The sequence below is a fragment of the Amaranthus tricolor genome, chromosome 10 (assembly GCF_026212465.1).
Source record: "Amaranthus tricolor cultivar Red isolate AtriRed21 chromosome 10, ASM2621246v1, whole genome shotgun sequence".
Classification (NCBI taxonomy): Eukaryota; Viridiplantae; Streptophyta; class Magnoliopsida; order Caryophyllales; family Amaranthaceae; genus Amaranthus; species Amaranthus tricolor.
The window spans coordinates 2,296,671-2,316,036 of NC_080056.1; the positions used below are offsets into that span (position 1 = coordinate 2,296,671).

Genomic DNA, 19,366 nt, shown 5'->3' on the forward strand with positions numbered 1-19,366 from the left:
TTGCTAATTGACATGAATTGCAAGTTATCAACCCAGACCATGATCTAGGCAGGCTCGACTTAGATTCTCCTCCGGTCAGTGGTCACCATTACTCAATCCAGCAAGAGCTACGAAACACATTTTCGACCATAAACCATTCAATCCCTCCTCAAGTTTGCCGACATGCTAACTGCTATTGAGTAAACGCATAGACAATCATTAAATACAACAGCGAGTCAATGTGAAGGCCTTAATCCCGACATATTTAAAGAAGAAAGAAAAATATTTCAATTACAAATAAGAGGAAGGCAAGAAAGGCAACAATATGAAGGGTCACCAGAATGATGACAGCTTCTGTACTGCAATATGAGAAAATTGGATTTGTTGCTCCATGAATAAATTGTACTCAACCAACACATCGGGAGTTTTTGTAATTTGCTAAATGTAAGGTCAAGTATTTATCCTAACCACCTATTCTCCCAAAATTTTACAATATCCTTGCCTTAAGTTAGTTCTACTATACATTGGCAGCACAAAAATCTCCATGAATCTCCGATTATGTAACAAGTCTTTCGGTTAAGTTCTCGAGTAAGAATGTGGATGCATAGGGGGATCAACTATCAATGCACCCTCTAAAACACTCACGATTTTAACCATTGGCAGTCTCGTTCTTTCATTGACTTGCAAATGCCGAATGGATTCTAAGAAGACCCTTGAATTCTTCAAGGTCTACATCACCTTCACCTTCAACAAGTCTTCCAATTAAGCTCTTAACCGAGAAAATGGAGGCGGAGGGGGATCAACTGTCAATGTACCCTCTAAAACATTCACGATTTCACCCATTGAAGGTCTCATCCTTTCATCGGCTTGCAAACACCAAAACGCAATTCTAAGGACACGCTCGAGTTCCTCGAAGTCTATTTCGCCTTCAATCCTCTTATCCACAACCCTCCAACCATACCCACTAACCCATTTGTTGTAAAAACACTCTCCACCATCTGTATGAACTTCCTGGCTTCCATTTATGAGATAGAGTACAATTTTACCAAAGTCTTCCACATCTTTCTCTGCAAGCGTATCGATCCCATCTAGTTTCTGCAAGCCAAACTCTGTGAGCTTGGCTTCCAAGTTTTCATCCAAGATCACATTTCGACAATTCAAATTCCCATGGCCAACAAAATCCCTGCATTCTGTGTGCAAATACGAAATAGCTTTTGCCATCCCGAGACAAATTGACATCCTCTTTTTCCAAGTTAGTCTTTGGCATGATTCAAGATCCACCATCAACTCTTCTAACGAACCGTTCTTAAGAAACTCGTACACCAAAAATCTATGCCCCGATTCACAACAATAACCCTCCACCTTCACCAAATTTTTATGGTAAATACTTCCTATCATTGAAACCATGGATCTAAACCTCCTCTCTTCGGTTTGGGATTGTAGTCGCTTGGCCAATGCAGGTTGCTTGTTCTGAAGCACAGCTTTGAACGAGCGTGGCCCTAATTGATCCTTGAAGTTTTGCGTTAGCTCTTTGATTTCAGCATATGTCCATCGGATCAAGCCAGCCGAAATAAAACCATCATAAGGAGAGCCAGCTTGTTTCTTCACAGAAATCGTTCGTTTTCTCCAGACCCATATTCCAACAGCAATCTGAAGCATACAGAACATACAAAAGCTAACTAAACCTGCAACAATTAGCGAACGAATCTGGATCCTATACGACTTATTAGATTCATGTGAAGAAACGGTAGGCTCTATTGGAGATGCAACAGTAGGAGATTTGTTAGGAAAGACCGCCAAGGGATCCAAACAAGTCTTAACATACGATACTGAAATCAGGGATGGATCGTAATAACCACTAATATACCGTGTTTTCTTGATCCAACATTGTGCAGTTCCATCATTCAAATATGTCACGGCAGTGCACAGCGGATCTTTCTGGCACAAACTCTGGCAAGAGTCCAAACTAGTTATAACGACCGAATCATTTGGCGGGTAAACCCCATATAGAAAACTATGTTTGTAACCCACCATACTAACACTAGAGTCACAACTCTGCTCAAAGGGTGCCAAACACTTTGAGTTTAACTCCGTAGACAGCCTAAACGGGCAATTACAAGTTGCGAGGCCAGACTTAGAGAACAAGCAAATTCCGTGATCACCACAAGTTGCAAAAACATCACATTGGTTCTCAACAGCCTGCCACACCGATCTCCATGCTGCTAAATCTTCGTCCCATGAATAAACTCGGAGATTCCCATCGACATCTAACCTAACAAACCGAAATTTCACATTATCATTGTGATCATCTGCTAAAACAGACCAAAAAGGTTTAGATCTTTCATCAAGAAGCTGGAAAGAGCCATTAGAGCTAAGAGAAGCCCTAAGTGACTCATTTGTTGGGATCCCACTTGTCCAAAATATCATACTAGTCTCCCACCTCAACTGTAGCTGCCCCAAATCACTCATATACAAACTATAGTAGCTCGAAACCGAATTTTTACTCAAGGCACGAAGCATTTTGTGGACGGACAAATTTTGACCGGGTAACAGTGTATCAGACGGTGTATCGAAACTTTGCCACACCAAATCCTTATTTGCATCCAACACAATCAAATTTCCATCATCCTGAAGTAAAGCAGAAGAAACAGATTTTCCAGAAGAATTGCTAGTCCACACAATTCCAGCATTGGAAGGATCTAATAAAACAAACTCTCCCTCCTGAGTGAGCTGAAAATAAGACTGATTACTGACAGAAAGTTCAGCCCCAGCAGTCCATACTAGAGTTTGTTTATCAACAGGTATAGAATCAGAATGGAAGCAAATCCCTAAACTATATTGGTTAGAATGTTCTGGATGAATAAAGAATCCCAGAGCAAAATCCCCATTGGAGGAAACCCATAAATCATTATCAGAAGCTGAAAGTTTTGAACCCAAAGAAATTTCGGAGGCAACAATTGCAACTGAAAGAATCAATAAAGTCCCCACAAAAATGCATCTTTTAAGCATTTTGGAAGATACAAAATAGGTTGGGATTCTTGATGGGTATTTTTTTCACTATTTTCACAAATTTACAAGGTGGGATTTGAACAAATTCAATCACATGTTTATAATTTGAAGGTAAAGGCAAGAATTTTTAGTAAACTAACAATAAGTCTATGAAGCTAGAAAAAAAAATCAAATGCTATATTGACAGAAATAGAGGGTTTAGTCTTTAATTGTCAGCTAAACCAAATATAGTTAAGCAAATATAGGTAGCAAAATAAGACCAGGCTTCCCTAAATGAAACTTACAGTAAGATAAACATACCAGTCAAGGAGAGAAAGATTGGCACTTGAGAAGAATTTGTGTATGAAAATGACATTTGACCCCAGAAAATCCCAATCTTTCTATGATTACACAACGCCCACCAACTGTTTGTAAAAATCTCAAGAAAAAATAGTAGCAAAACAGAACCAGAAACTTATATACTGTAACATAGATTCATGAAAAATGTTACTAAATACTTATCAATCTACAATGTTTGAGGGTTTGGTAACTGAAATTTTGAAAAAATCAAGATTCAACCAGTTAAAAAGCAATGGAAACAGAAATCAGGGATGGAAAATTTGACTGATTCACGAGATAAATGAGTGGAATAGTAGGGAAGACAAAAAAATGTTAGTGGAAGTGGGTAGAAAGGAAAGAAATTGAATCCTGTGACGATGAATGATTAGAAAAGAGAAATATAGAAAACCCAGATGAGAAAATCTATGAAATGATGGAGAATATTCAATTCAAATGAATTTGCTGCACACAGCACATATGAATATGAAATTGCTACTTTTTAGAAGGTCTTATTAATGGAGGTTTGGGGGAGTCAGTTGTTAACTTTACATAGTTGGACTCATATGAAGACCACGCTCAACGAGGGTCCCTTAATGACTTTTTTGAATTTTGAGGTATGACTTAGTGTAAAGTGGAAAGATTGGTACTTTTTGCGTGGGTTTTGATTAAGATTTGGTAAATTTAGATAAGTTTTACTAAAGGAACGTTGATCCCATGCTCATCCATGTCTGATGTCTCCAATGTAAAGTTTGTGCTTTTTCATGGGTGATCATGTGGAGTTGTTTCTCCTAGGCAAAAAAAACTATAACAATATTATTAATGTATAAGTTAAAGCATACCTAAATGGAATTTTGTTTGATTCGTCTCAACATAAGAGTTATTCATATCAACTTTTCATAATTTTTAATTATGCACAATTAGAGATATTAAGAATTGAATAAGTACATTGGATAGTGTGCATAAAGTAATTGGGACACTTGTGGTGAATAGGAGGGAGTAATTGCATTTTTAAGTGCTTGCTACAATTGTACTTTGGGTGTTGTTCATTATTCAAGTTAATTTTATATATTACGGTTAATTTATAAGAAAAAATAAAGTCAAGTAAGATTTTATTGCAATCGTCTAGTCACCTATTTTCATGATATTGTGACTATGCATAACTCAAGATATAAATAATTAAAATTACACATTAAATTACGTAATAAAGTAAAATATAGAAGATATAATGGAACGATTGAAGTATTAAGTAGTACACTATTTGTCACACCAAGTTTATCTGATATATATTTATTGGAAAACCAAGAAAAATAAAACATGTAGATATATGATTGATTAGTATGATTAAAAATATATAGATGAAAAAATTTAAAATAATATGTCAATATGTGTCATTGTCAAAAATAAAAAATATGGCAAAGTTAGTAGAACGAATTAAAAATAAATATGAGATGAATTTTGGAAACAAAGGGGTAATACTTCTTAATTAAAAAATAAAAACACATAGATGAAATTATCAATACCTCTTATGATCCTCTCATTATGCAATAAGTTTTGTAATTTGTATAATCAAACAGATAAAATATATGAAAATGACATAAAGTAAATCATTTACTTGATTACTTCCAAAATATTGAACAACTTTTAAAATTAAGGACCACAACCTTAAAAACCTCATTTCCCACTAATACTCCTTTGTCATTCAACTATCTAACCATTTTCTATGATTTTTCATCCATCATGATTGTTGTGGCATGGAAGATGGAACCATGGAAGGATTAAATTACTGTCACCAAATATTTAAAATTATAGTATGATTTCAAAAATTCATTAACAACATGTTTATTTTTATTAATTGAACTATGTTACCAATGTATAAAGCGAGTCTCACGGTAAGACTATGTTATATAAGATTTGTGTAAAAATTTATCAATTACTAATTCTTTAATGAGATCGTCTTATCATGATTTGACATCAATTAGATCAGCCCAAATTATTTTATAAAATTACTTTCTATAGAAGTATGACTTTAAATTTTATTGTTTTTTAATGTATTTTTTTATTTAAGTGTTGTTTGTATTTGACCCTTCTCATGCTAAGAGGGGCTAATAGAAGGTGAAAATGTTATTGTTACGTTGTCCAATGAGGGCTTAGAAGGAAATGGGAATCAGCGCGTCTCATATGTGATTGTCTCAGTATTAGGATATTGCATATGAAACAACTCACTATCACCACATACTGCTTAAAAACGCTCACATATAGTTAAAAATTTGTCACATATAGCATAAAACTAGACACATATTGTTTAAAATCATATGTAGCTTAAAATCAATCACATTGAGCTTAAAATCGATCACATAGTGTTTACTATTGACCTCTTTCATACTTTTTTAATTAAATGAAGATAATAATCTATTAGCGAAAAAATTATAGAGTAACAATAATCACTTACACTTTAATAATGATCACGTATGCATTAAAAATGTACACAAAGATGATAAAATGAAACATATGGTGTAAACTTACATCTACAAAATCAATCACGTATGGCTTAAAACCAATCATATATATATATATATATATATATATATATATATATATATATATATATATATATATATATATATATATATATATATATATATATATATATATATATATATATATATATATATATATATATATATATATATATATATATATATATATATATATATATATATATATATATATATATATATATATATATATATATATATATATATACATATACGTATACATATATACATATACGTATACATATATACATATACGTATACATATATACGTATACGTATACATATACGTATACATATACATATATACATACATATACATATATACATACATATACATATATATATACATATATATATATATATATATATATATATATATATATATATATATATATATATATATATATATATATATATATATATATATATATACATATATACATATACGTATACATATATACATATACATATATATATATACATATACATATATACATATACGTATACATATATACATATACATACATATACATATATATATACATATACATATATACATACATATACATATATATATATACATATACATATATACTTATACATATATATATATATATATATATATATATATATATATATATATATATATATATATATATATATATATATATATATATATATATATATATATATATATATATATATATATATATATATCATTCTTATACTGCTTGGATTCGTCCTATTAATGGGACGGTCCTAAACAAGAATTTGTGAATGGGAATAGAAAAACACCAATTCTTACTAAAAACCGTCTCTTATAAAGACATTCCATTTTGGGCCGACCTATTTTTTAAATTTTTAAAAAATAATCAAAAACAATTAATTACTCTCTCTTTCTTTCATTTTTAAAAGGTCTTTCTCTCAGTAACTGTACAACTTCTATTTATGATTATTTCAATTTCTCTCTCTTTTTCTCTGACATTGATTTTCTTCCTCTTCCTATCACTTAATTCAAATGTATTCCTTCTGTGTGATCTAAACGCACATAACCAACATCTACGTCATCTTGATCCACTGATTTTGGATTGATATAGGGCGGGGAGTCTTCAAAAGCTTCATGTTCTTCCTCATCCTCAACATCACCTATACCAAGGATACTTCTTTTTCCTGATACAACAATGGACCATTTTTTATCAGACAGGTCTACAATGTAGAATACTTGCTTGGTGTGTGTGGCTAGTATGAATGGCTCCTCACTATCACGCAAACATGCTAAGTCTACAAGAGTGAATCCACAAGGGTCGTCATTTTTTATGCATCGTCGATTATTATCCACCCACTTGCATTTGAAAAGACCAATAGTGAAAGTAGAGTAGTCAAGCTCCCATATTTCATGTACCCGCCCGTAGTATACCAATTTAGCATCAACCGACGTTTGATCCTTCACACTCGCGTAAAATATAGATGACGCCAAAATAGAAACCACATTATTATGTAGATAAGATAACTTCTTATCTTGACCCTCAGTAAAAAATGTGAAGCCATTGACATCGTAACCCTCATATTTGTTGACATCATCACAAGGACCAAAAACTAACCACTTAAAAATTTCAGATACACCATTGAGTTCTTCACTTATTACTTGATTATGAAACCAATCAATAAACGTTTTGTTATGCAACTACTTCAATCCCCTATCCCCTTTACAAGGATATTTTGCGCGCAATATATCTAAATGCTCACTCAAAAAAGGATGGACTTCAGGAATATGATACAACACATACAAGTGTGCTTGTAGAAGACTGTCTCGAGGAGGTGTGATCGATTTGGAGCCAATTTTTCCTTTTCCCTCAAGCCTTCCTTCATGTCGAGAGGTGAGAAGTCCAATAGGCTTTGTGATGGCCAAATGCTCGGCTATAAAGTTACTAATCTCATCGCTCACAGTGCCCAGAATCATACTCCCTTCGGATTGTGCTGGATTCCTCACCTTGTTTTGTAAAACACCCATGTGTCTTTCAATCTATGGTGGAAACAGTGATGTTGAAGAAGACAACAATGTCTATTGTTTGAAAGAAGGTAATGAAAGTAATTGCAGTTATAAATTCATGTACTTGGGATATAACCAAATATAACTGGTATTATAACTATGAACATTTAACATAGTTTGATGTAGTTGGGAGTATGACATTGTTTAATGTGGGTTATGTCATTTTTAATTTGGGGCTATAACATAATGTCGTTAGGAGTATAACATTGTTTGGTTGGGGTTATTACATTGTTTGGTTGGGGTTGTAATATAGTTTAATTAGGGTTATAACATTGTTTAGTTGGGGTTATAACATTGTTTAGTTGGGTTATGATACAGTTTAGTTAGGGTTATAACACTGATTAGTTGAGGTTATAATATAGTTTAGTTGGGGTTATATGTTCAAGTTGGGGTCTTAACACAATTTTTATACATATGACTATTTATGATCATACAAGCAAACATGCATAGTCATAATACTAATTACGTATAATTATATTACTAAATGTTCAAAATTAAGACTTCAAACCCTTTTAGAAAAAGTTTTGTTCAGTCAATCTAATGTCAAATGTTCATAGTTATAATACCAATTATCTTTGGTTATATCCTCAAACATATGAATTTATAACCACAATTGTTTTTATTATCTTTCTCTGAGTGGTAGACATTGTTCTCTTCTTCAACATCACTGTTTTCCACCATTGATGAAGTTTAATTTTTAAAAAAATCAAAATATTGTATTCGCATAATTACAATCGACTTCAAACATTAAATCTTCCATTGTTAGATGATTTGAAGAGCAAACAATGATGGTACAGTTGAAGCTTGTACAAGGGAGATGAGAAAAAACTGATTTCTTCATTTTAAGGAAGTAATAAACAACGGGAAGAGGAAGATGGCCGGATAGTTAACAAAGAGACCTTTCACATTCCTTTTCACACGCGTGATTTTTTGAACCTGACATTAGTTTTTTTTTAATGAAATTAATCTGATAGTAGTTTTTCTTTAATGAAATTAAATGGGTTGGGCTTTTAAGAGCCATCTCTAGAAAAGACGGTCTCTTAAAAGACTGCCTGATGAAAAATACGACTGCTTTGAACGCGAATCACAATGATGCATATACAATAAACCTACACCGTGGATCAAAAGAATGAACGGCATAAAATTGAAAAGACCGAAGCACACAGATAGCCATTAAGTACCGTCCGATTAAAGTTACATCGTACGACTCCCATCACACCCATAAAAAAACGCCCGCCAAACCGAAATTTCAAAGTTTCCTAATTCGCCATTTTAAAACCCCACTTCCCCCAACCTCAGTTCTCATTCTCAAATCATAATCCAAATTTCAAATTCTAGTTTCAGCAAAGAGAAAATGTCAGGAAGAGGTAAAGGAGGAAAGGGATTAGGCAAAGGAGGTGCAAAGAGGCACAGAAAAGTGTTAAGAGACAACATTCAAGGTATTACAAAACCTGCAATTCGTCGTTTAGCAAGAAGAGGAGGTGTTAAGAGAATTAGTGGTTTGATTTATGAAGAAACTCGTGGTGTTTTGAAGATCTTTTTGGAGAATGTTATTCGTGATGCTGTTACTTACACTGAACATGCTATAAGGAAAACTGTTACTGCTATGGATGTTGTTTATGCTCTTAAGAGACAAGGTCGTACTCTTTACGGCTTGGGTGGTTAGATTTAGATGATTTAATAGGTTACTTTCTGGATTTTACATCTTGCACTAATAGTTTGGAATTTTACATCTGGTTGATGTACTTGCTAAGTTCTTAATGTTATAGAAGTATGATATTGTGAAGATGAATTTTAGTTATATTACAGAGTTTTCAAATTCTCTGACATCAACTGATTTTATTGTTTATTTTTCTCGTTTTTTGTATTTGTCTTTTGTTAGATGTGCTAGGAGTTGGAAAAATTACATCTTTATGTAATTGATATATGTTCTTAATGTTCTAGGGGTATGATATTGTGAAGATGAATTTCAACTGATTACTTTTCTGATTTCTGGATTTGTCTTTTGTCAAATGGAATTGTGAAAATGGCTTAATTACGAAGTTTGAGATAATGTTGATGTTTCAATTGAAAATCCAATTTGATCTTGAAATGAGTTTTGGTTCATGACTTTTGATTTTAGTTAGAATCTGGAAATTTGAGGGCTGAATGTTTCAGTTTGTGATTGTGATTTAATCTCGTCTTATAAGAGTATGAATCTATTAGAACTTTTGCTGTATTGTGCTTATTGTTGTCTCATACTTTAAAGGCCCATGGGGCAATGGCATATCATAACTTGGTCCTTAGAAAACAAAGTGTACCTCATTATTAACTAATAATATTTTTTTAGTATTTAAACTAATCAAAATACTAACCATGTAAGACATTACTAATACTATAATTCAAGCTCAATTATTAAAAGTTTGTTTGTTTTATGTCTTTTTATTTTTAGTTTTAGTTTTTTAAGACTAGAGACTAAATGTAGAATAGCACTTTTTAATTTTCAAAATTATATTTTTTCATCTAAAACAAATTTATTATATTTTAAATAAATTTAACTAATTTTATATTTATTTTCACGGGTTGTATTTCACATGGTGTAAAAATGAAGTGGAATGTTCAGTAGTGGGGCTTTTAAGTTGATGGAGGTTATGAGCTTCTTATATGGTTTGCAATTGACATAATTTTATGTAAGATAAAGTCTTTATGAAGGATAATGCATTTACGGAATATGAATGATATTCAATTATTCGATCTACCTGTGCTATGATATGTGAAAGAAAATTTTATTTTATGAGCTGATTTATGTAAATTGACCGAGAAATATAATAATAAATCTAGTACAAAGATGAGACGTTAAAGAGAATCATAAATATATTTGCCAAAAATCTTTCCTTAAAATCAATGTATTGTTTAATAAAGACTTAGTGTAATTAATTTTATTATTGACAACTCCTAACTCCTAAGTCCTTTGAGTTTGCCATACAAACTCCCACTAATTAAGACAAAATTAATAAAAGAAATAATGAAAACAATTTTAATAAATAAGGGTGGATATGTAGAGGCAACAATTTTTGTAAAAGACGATATTTTTAAAAGATCATCTTTAATTGGACTGACCTAAGAGGAAAATATAGTGTAAGTTTTTTGCTAGGTTTTAAGAATATTGTAAATAGACATTTAGAATATTGTAAGTACTTAAGTACAACTCGGTGGGCATTTAAGTATATTATGAGTAGGCATTAATGATGTTGTAAGTAAGCATTAAGGATATGGTAAGTGGGCTCGTAAGCTAAGTTTCTCAAAATGTATTAAGAATATTGTAAGTAGACATTTCAAATACTTTTTTGGTGGGCAACTGGACATTAAATATATTGTAAATATACATTAAAAATAATGCAAATAAAAATTAAAAATACATAAATAAATATTAGACTTTAATGGCCTAAACTTTATAAATATGTCTCAAACAGACGATTTCATCCTAAAAAAACCCAATCAATTACTACCATCGTTTAAAAATACCCAAAAAAAGCACACACGACCTCCATAGTACTACCATTACATGGCACGCGAAAATTGGTAGGTATAAACAATCAAATAATTAAAAAATTGTAACCCTTCATTTCATAAGAGAGATTCTACTTTTAGAGTATAGTAGGATAAAAAAAAAAAAAAAAAAGTACGATTCTTATTTTGAATATATTAATAAATCTGGGAGAAAAATGAAGAAAAAAGAGTTGAAAGACAAACTCCTTCAGAATTTTGATTAAAAAAAAATGCTTTCAACATAGAATAACTTTTGTAATGATTCTGAGTTTTTGGTGTTTTACGTAATAGACTATTAATCTACGTGGTGATCCTAAATTTTGAACTTTTTTATGTGGTTGACAAAATATTTTATTGTTCCGAAAAAATAATGTTAAGTCAACAAAAATATTATTTGAGGTGATCGCAGCTTCTATTTTTGAAAAAAAGTCATTATGTTTCGGAAAAATAATGTTAAGTTAACAAAAATATTTTTCTTTTGTTTACCATGTGAAAAAGTTGGAAGATTAATGTCACCGCATGAATTAAAATTTTTTTGTTTACCACGTAGAAAAGCCGCTAATTCGGGGTTATCACGTAGAAATTCCAAAAAAAATCCAAATACATTAAAAAACTACTATTTTCACCCAATAATATTCATTTAAACCGGTCTTATATGAGACCGTCTCACCATGAGACGAGTCCATACAATGATACAAGTAAGCCTATTTCTCTAAGTGATCACATTAAAATTGTAAGTGATCACTTTAAGATTATAAGTGATAACTTTAAGACTATAAAAAGTCATCACTTTAAAAATAAATGTAAATTGGGCCAACCAAATTAAAATGGTCTCACAGTAAGACCGTCTGATGACATAAAGAATTATCTACTGCACTTAATATTCTAGAATGAAGAGAAATGAGCACAACAATTCAGAGAGTATATTCATTCTTCTTGTCATATTACAGCCTTTCATTACATGCATATTTATGGGACAACTATAAGCAAAAGACAAAAGGAATTACAGCTATCTATCTAAGCTGTCATACAAGGCACATGATCCCATTACAATTATGTTATTTTAAGAGAATATTCTTTTTGCAGCAGATAATCAAAGAAGGCAGCAGCAAGCAGCAGTACCAATACACAATCTCAATACTCCCCCTCAAACATGTAGAAGGAAGAGTGAACTTCAAGTTTGTGAAGAAGAGAAGTTTGCTGAGAGATGGGCAGAATCTTAGTAAAAAGATCAGCAACTTGAAATGTAGACGGAATGTAAGTAGGAGAGATAACACTGGAGTTGACTTGATATTGACATGCTTGAACCGTTCATGATAAACCGGATTTGCCGCAATAGCTAAAGCAACTTGATTATCACATTATAATGAAGTTGGTGCAAGGTGTTTGATACCTAGATCAAAGAGTAATTGTCTTAACCACATTACTTCACAAAGAGTTAAGGCCATGGCCCTATATTCTGTTTCAGTGCTGCTTCTTGATACAATAGTTTGCCTCTTGGACTTTCAAGAAATAGGAGAGGTGCCCAAAAGTATGCAGAAACCAGTAGTGGACTTTCTAGTGGTAGGACAACCAGTCCAGTCACTATCACAAAATGTTTTGAGCTGAGCTGCAGATTGATGTTCAAGCAAGATGCCTTGAGAAGAAGAGCCTTTGAGATATCTCAACACTCTGAGAGCTGCTTGATAATGAGTAGCAGTGGGTTTGTGCATAAATTTGCTAAGGAAATGTACTGTGAAGGCAATATCAGGGCGAGTGATAGAAAGGTAGATCAGTTTACCAACAAGTTTTGTAGGATCCAAGTCCTCATCAGTCTCTAAAGTAGCCCCTTTGGATGTTTTGGGCAAGAGATTTAGCAGTTGCTCAATCTGAGCACGAGTGAAAGAGCTACTGTTAGAACTGTATGAGCCAACATTAGAATGCTGCATGATACCTCCTTTTCCAGTTCGACCTCCTCTTCCTCCTCTATTTCCTCTACCACCCCTTCCTTTAGTGTTGTAGGTCCCTCGTCCTCTCACAAAAGGTTGAGACAAAGGATGCCATGGTGAATAACCCACTAGAGTCTAGCACTTATCTTTGACATGCCCTGGCCTTCCACAAGCACTACAAGTTGTGGAATCAGTAGGGGTTTTGCCAAACATAGCTAGAGATTCCATATCAGATTTGAAAGTCCTAAGAACTTCCCTTTGATTTTCTTCTTGTTGTAAAACATTGTATGCTACATAAATAGTAGGGAGAAGTTGTTGCATAAGAATGTGACTCCTGTGAGTTACACAGGAATCATCTAGACCATTGAGAAACTGAAATAATCGTTGCTCATTTTGCTGAGTTTGGAGAGCATTTAAAAATTCTTTAAACTCAGTGGTTACTTGTGTGATTGTAGGCAATACATGAGACTTTCAATTTCCTCCCACAATCCTCTTATTTCAACATAATACTCAGAAAGACTTCTATCAAGTTGTTTTGTTTCAGCTTGTATTTTCGTGACCCATTAGTCACAGAAAAACATTGCTATAATTGATCAGATGGTATGAGCATTGTCTAAGAACATAATGGATTTCTTAACATGTTCAGATACACTATTAAGAATCCAAGAAATTATCATGTTGTTACATGTATCCCAAGCCTCCTGTTTTACTGAATCTGCCATATCCCTTGAAGTTTCTCCTATAACAAATCTTAACTTTCTTTTTTAAGCAAAACCAATTTCAATGGATCTTCTCCAACTTCTATAGTTTCCTGCTCCCAATAATTTTTCTACTGAGATTGAATTACTTCCATCTGAAGGATGCAAAGACAAAGGACTTGTAATGTCTATGACAATAGGGTTGACATGAGAATGTGTTTCAGCCATTTAAAAAAAAAGAAAAAGGATAGAAAGGAAAATGAAGTTTTAGAACAATAGTGCAACAACCCAAAACTAAAAAAATTCCTTTTGTCTGATTTTAGTATTGATATTTGTGCTCTGATACCATGATGACAGAAAGAATTATCTACTGCACTTAATATTATAAAATGAAGAGAAATGAGCACAGCAATTGAGAGAGTATATTCATTCTTCTTGTCATATTACAACCTTTCATTACATACATATTTATAGGACAACTGTAAGCAAAAGACAAAAGGAATTACAGCTGTCCATCTACCTATCATACAAGGCACATGATCCCATTACAATTATGTTATTTTAAGAGAATATTCTTTTTGCAGTAGAGAACCAAAAAAGACAGCAGTAAGTAAGTAGCAACAAGCAACAGTACCAACACACAACCTCAATACCATCTCATATAAGAATTTACGTATTATTTAAGATTTTTTACAATTATGTAACTAGAATTACTTAAATCGGTAATAATTATCTTTTTAAACAAAAAAAAATCGGTAACACCTACCAACATAACTACTATGCGGGACGAGACATCAAATAAGATGAGACATTTTATTTTATTAAGGAAAATAAGATGAGACACTTACGTAGTACTAATAAAAGTTTTTTAATTTAATTTAAAACTACTGTAAGAAAAGCAGAGCTGTTCTTCCTTTCTATGCTCACAACTTTCTCATTTTTCTTCTAAGTTCTGCTATTTTTCTTCCTTTCTCTCACTAGATCTCTCTACTATCAACTCTGCTCTTTCTTTCACTTCTCTGCTCTTGTGGGTTTTCCATCCATTCTAATAGATTCAGAAAACAGTGAGTTTTTTTATGTATACAAAATTTCATTCTTTTTATTTAATCAGTCTTTGATCATTGTTTTTTTTTTCATTTGGGTGATGTTATTTGCTTAATTTAATTATGTCTGCTTATTTTGTTTTAATTTATTCGCTTTTTTTTTAATGGGTTTTTCGGATGTTTGAAATGGGTTTATTTGTTCTTTGCTCTACTTATTGCATGTCTGGAAATTTCATTGATTTTTGTATCTTCATCTTATTAATTTCTGTAAATTGGAGAAAGTTCAAAGAGTTAAAACCCTTATCGAATTCAAAACCCTCAACTTTGATCAATCAATAGAAGGAAGTTGTGTTATTTATTGCTTTCTTTATTATATACACAAATTTATCATCTCAAATTTGTATTTAGTATTTTATATTCAATAAAAGCACTCAACCATGGATATTGGTGTTGAATTCGTTTTCGCAACAATCAAGTTCGCAGTTCATGACATGCTAAATGGGTTTTTTTTTGTTTTTTTTTCTACTACTATTTGGGTTTGATTTATTTATTAAAATTTGATCTGGGTTTTTATTTTCCCTGTATCTGCTCTACTGTTTTGTCTCTGTTGATCTTCTAGAAGCTTCTGTTTCTTGTTCAAATGGAAGTATGCTGAGTTTTTGGACTCTATTGAAGTACTTTGTTTATACCAAGTAAACCCAAGTTCTTAATTTTATTTTGCATGTTTGAGAATACAAGTATGCTTATGTTTGTAAATTGTAATAGCTAGAAAGTAGAAACCCTGGTTTTGGATTTATGTTGTTGAACTGATTTTTTAAATTAGGTTTGTGGGTAATGTTTTGGCTAATTATAGAATTTGGTCACATGGGTATGAATCAAAAAATGAATATTAAAGGATAGTATAGATCCATGAGGAACTATTGCTTGTGACCCACAATTTGGATTGTGTTTAATTGGTGAGAAAAATGAAGTGAAACCCTTAACTTTAAAGGAGATAGTTCAAGTGTTGCTGTTTTTGCTTTGTATGTTTTATCTTAATGCTTGAAGATTGAAATATTGTTGTCCGTCAAGGAACTAATTCAACCAAAAGCTTAAGCTGATGGTTGAATTGGTTCCTTTGACATGGTATCGAAGCTAGTGTGATAAGAGGTCAAGAGTTCAAATCTTAACCATCCGGAATATTTAGCGCCAAATACACTTTAAATGGATTGGTGGATGTTTGTTTGATTTTGTTACATTCATGTGGAAACAGTAGCAATTGTCATTTGCTTTTCTAAATGTTTCCCTGCCAAATACACATGATTGACAGTTCGATTTCGATTGTGGATCTGACTATGCAGATGGAACTGTAAATATTGATATCATATTATCATCTGCTGTAAATTTGGGTCAGTGGAGCTTGTGTTCACTCTGTTCAGTATATCTCTTTGATAGCTCCCTGCTTTTGAAGACATGACTCACTTGACGGATGAAACAGCAGATGTATTATCAAATTTGCTTGAAGTTTGCGCAAATAATGATGTGGAGGGGTTTAGACGATTGATTGAAGATGATCCATCTGGAGTCGATGATTTTGGACAATGGTATGTTCGGAAAAAAGGCTCAAAAACGATGGTCTTTGTGCATATAACTCCTTTAATGGTTGCCTCATTGTATGGAAATATCGATATTCTGAAACTGATTCTCTCTCTCTCAATGGTCGATGTCAACCGGCCATGTAGAGAGGATAAAAGCACTGCACTGCACTGTGCTGCATCTGGTGGTTCTGTGAATGCTGTTGATGCTGTGAAGTTGCTTCTTGAGGCAGGTGCTGACCATAATGCACTTGATGCTGATGGGCGTAGACCTTTGGATGTTATTATGGTCTCACCGAACAGAAATGACGTGAAATTTGCCCTGGAAGAACTTCTTGCCGGTCATGGTTCTATTAGCGAGCGGATTTTGAGGGTGTCCAGTACTACTTCAAACTCAAATTCACCACCGCTCTCTTCCTCGCCCATAAATGGATATCCTTCGTCCTCTTCGGACTCTCCGCCTTCTCCTTTGAAATCAAAGCTTGATGACCCTCAAGCTATATCTTACACATCCGAGAAAAAGGAATACCTCGTTGATCCCTCTATACCTGATATTAAGAACAGCATTTATGCTTCTGATGAGTTCCGTATGTTTTCCTTCAAAATCCGCCCTTGTTCTCGTGCCTATTCTCATGATTGGACAGAATGTCCTTTTGTTCATCCAGGTGAAAATGCTCGGAGAAGAGATCCGAGAAAATTTCATTACAGCTGTGTTCCTTGTCCAGAATTCAGAAAAGGTGCTTGCAGGAAAGGAGATATGTGTGAATATGCTCATGGAGTTTTCGAGTGTTGGCTCCACCCAGCTCAATATCGTACACGCCTTTGCAAGGATGGCTTAATATGCGCAAGACGGGTTTGTTTCTTTGCTCATACACCTGACGAACTGAGGTCTCTTTATGTGTCTACTGGCTCTGCCGTTCCCTCACCCCGCTCGAGTGTCTCGAGTTCTATGGATTTTGCTGGAACTATGAACTTTTTGCCTGGATCTCCTTCATCGCTTATGTCACCGCCAGCATTCGCTACACCATTGTCTCCATCAGCTCATAATAGCATGTCTCACTCTTCCCTGGACTGGCTGCAGCCAGACATTCCATCATTACGTCTCCCAGGCAGCAATCTTCAGTCGAGTAGGCTAAGATCGTCCCTTAACGCTCGAGATATTTCAGCCGAAGAGTTTGATATGCTGCAAGATTACGACTTGCAACAACAGCATCAGCTTCTGAATAAGTTTTCCTGCTGTTCTATGAATCCCAATCCTCTAACATGTCCTAAGCCTTCTAACTTGGATGATCTGTTTTCTGCTGAAAGTTCCTCTCCACGATACAACGGTCAAGGGATTGTTTCTCGTGCTTACTCACCGACTCACAATTCTGCCGTTTTTACCCAGTTCCAGCAGCAGCAAGGCCTACTCTCTCCAATCAAGACAAATTACTCCCCTAAAAATATAGTTGAGCATTCATTGATCTCTGGAAGAATGTCTCCTCGAAATGTGGAACCCATCTCACCAATGAGTTCTCGGGCTTCAATTATTTCTCAACGGCAACACCAGCTTCATCAGTTACGCAGCCTCAGTTCTCGGGAGTTGGGATCCAACTTGGGTGCCATTGTAGGCTCTCCTATTCATTCTTTGTCGGGATGGGGTTCCTCCCATGGTAAACCAGACTGGGGTACCAATACAGACGAGTTGGGTAAACTCAGGAGATCGTCATCTTTCGAGTCTGGGAACAACAGCGATGAGCCTGATTTCTCGTGGGTTCAGGCACTTGTCAAAGAATCATCACCTACCGAGATCAAAGAGAATGGTTCTGGTGAGACCTAATCGGTGGTCGACGATTCTCATTCGAGCCCACCAAGCTTAAGTAGTAGATATAGCTGAAGCCTGAAAGGTTTTGTGACAATGGTACGAGCCCTTTGCTTTTGGAATTTTGATCGAAAGCAACGAGGCGAGTTAGGTAGCAGAAAGTATGGAGCAAGGTAAGCAGATATAAGATTTTCTTTTGTGATTTTGCTAGTTGAATGATATTCATTCTAACAACATATTCATGCCGATGTTAATTGTAGTTTAGAAAAGTTGAAATCTTGTGGCATCATCTTTCCTAGAAGCCATGGCGCTTCTCGGCCATTATTTTGAAAGGCTTGGCCTCGGCCTCGTCGATTTTGTTTTGTATGCTAAGCAATATTACATTAAAAGAATTATAAAATCTTTTGTATCTTCCATCTTTTTTCATTGTATTCAGTGTCTCCTTCATTCTGAGTATATCTGTGCATCTTCAATGATGTGTGTTTATATACTTACTATCTTCCCTAGTGGCTGAACTTTGACTCTCTAAACATAATTTGGTGCAAATTACAATTTTCAATTAAAAGTCCCCTCCGATGGTTCAAAATAGATTCGATGATCTGATATTTATCCGATTTTGAAATCGATTTGACCCGGCTTCAAAACAAATTTAAAGCCATGTAAAAATCATTATGGACTCAAAATCTGATTTTGAACCGACCCAAAATATGTGACCTGAAATTAATCTGATGACTCAAATGAACACCTCTGATAGAGTACATAACATGATTTGGGACCTTCCATCATGTTTAGAGGTTGGTTGTACAAATCTTACCCCTATTATTTTTTTTTATAAAAAATGCAAATAGATTAGGAGTACATTATTTTGGAAAAGGAAATTGTG

General features: G+C 33.6%; 4 protein-coding genes across 4 annotated transcripts; 2 read left to right on the top strand and 2 right to left on the bottom strand.

The window, feature by feature from the left end:
* Window positions 1-219: 219 nt before the first annotated feature.
* On the bottom strand, window positions 220-3,958 carry LOC130826256 (G-type lectin S-receptor-like serine/threonine-protein kinase SD3-1). Its single transcript, XM_057691848.1, has one exon. It carries the CDS (start codon window positions 2,986-2,988, stop codon window positions 742-744), a length of 2,247 nt encoding a protein of 748 aa, XP_057547831.1. The 5' UTR covers window positions 2,989-3,958; the 3' UTR covers window positions 220-741.
* Window positions 3,959-9,265: 5,307 nt separating this feature from the next.
* On the top strand, window positions 9,266-9,577 carry LOC130826258 (histone H4-like). The gene has a single exon (XM_057691850.1). It carries the CDS (start codon window positions 9,266-9,268, stop codon window positions 9,575-9,577), a length of 312 nt encoding a protein of 103 aa, XP_057547833.1.
* Window positions 9,578-12,944: 3,367 nt separating this feature from the next.
* LOC130825920 (uncharacterized mitochondrial protein AtMg00240-like) lies at window positions 12,945-13,367 on the bottom strand. Its single transcript, XM_057691376.1, has one exon. It carries the CDS (start codon window positions 13,365-13,367, stop codon window positions 12,945-12,947), a length of 423 nt encoding a protein of 140 aa, XP_057547359.1.
* Window positions 13,368-14,920: 1,553 nt separating this feature from the next.
* On the top strand, window positions 14,921-18,909 carry LOC130826259 (zinc finger CCCH domain-containing protein 30). The gene is made up of 2 exons (XM_057691851.1): window positions 14,921-15,129; window positions 16,449-18,909. The coding sequence occupies exon 2, from the start codon at window positions 16,561-16,563 to the stop codon at window positions 18,499-18,501; it is 1,941 nt and encodes a 646-aa protein (XP_057547834.1). The 5' UTR covers window positions 14,921-15,129; window positions 16,449-16,560; the 3' UTR covers window positions 18,502-18,909.
* Window positions 18,910-19,366: the final 457 nt, after the last annotated feature.

Bases quoted from the DNA above. Each gene is read 5' to 3' on its own strand.
- LOC130826256 (XM_057691848.1), bottom strand. From the start codon at position 2,988: ATGCTTAAAAGATGCATTTTTGTGGGGACTTTATTGATTCTTTCAGTT.
- LOC130826258 (XM_057691850.1), top strand. From the start codon at position 9,266: ATGTCAGGAAGAGGTAAAGGAGGAAAGGGATTAGGCAAAGGAGGTGCA.
- LOC130825920 (XM_057691376.1), bottom strand. From the start codon at position 13,367: ATGCAGCATTCTAATGTTGGCTCATACAGTTCTAACAGTAGCTCTTTC.
- LOC130826259 (XM_057691851.1), top strand. From the start codon at position 16,561: ATGACTCACTTGACGGATGAAACAGCAGATGTATTATCAAATTTGCTT.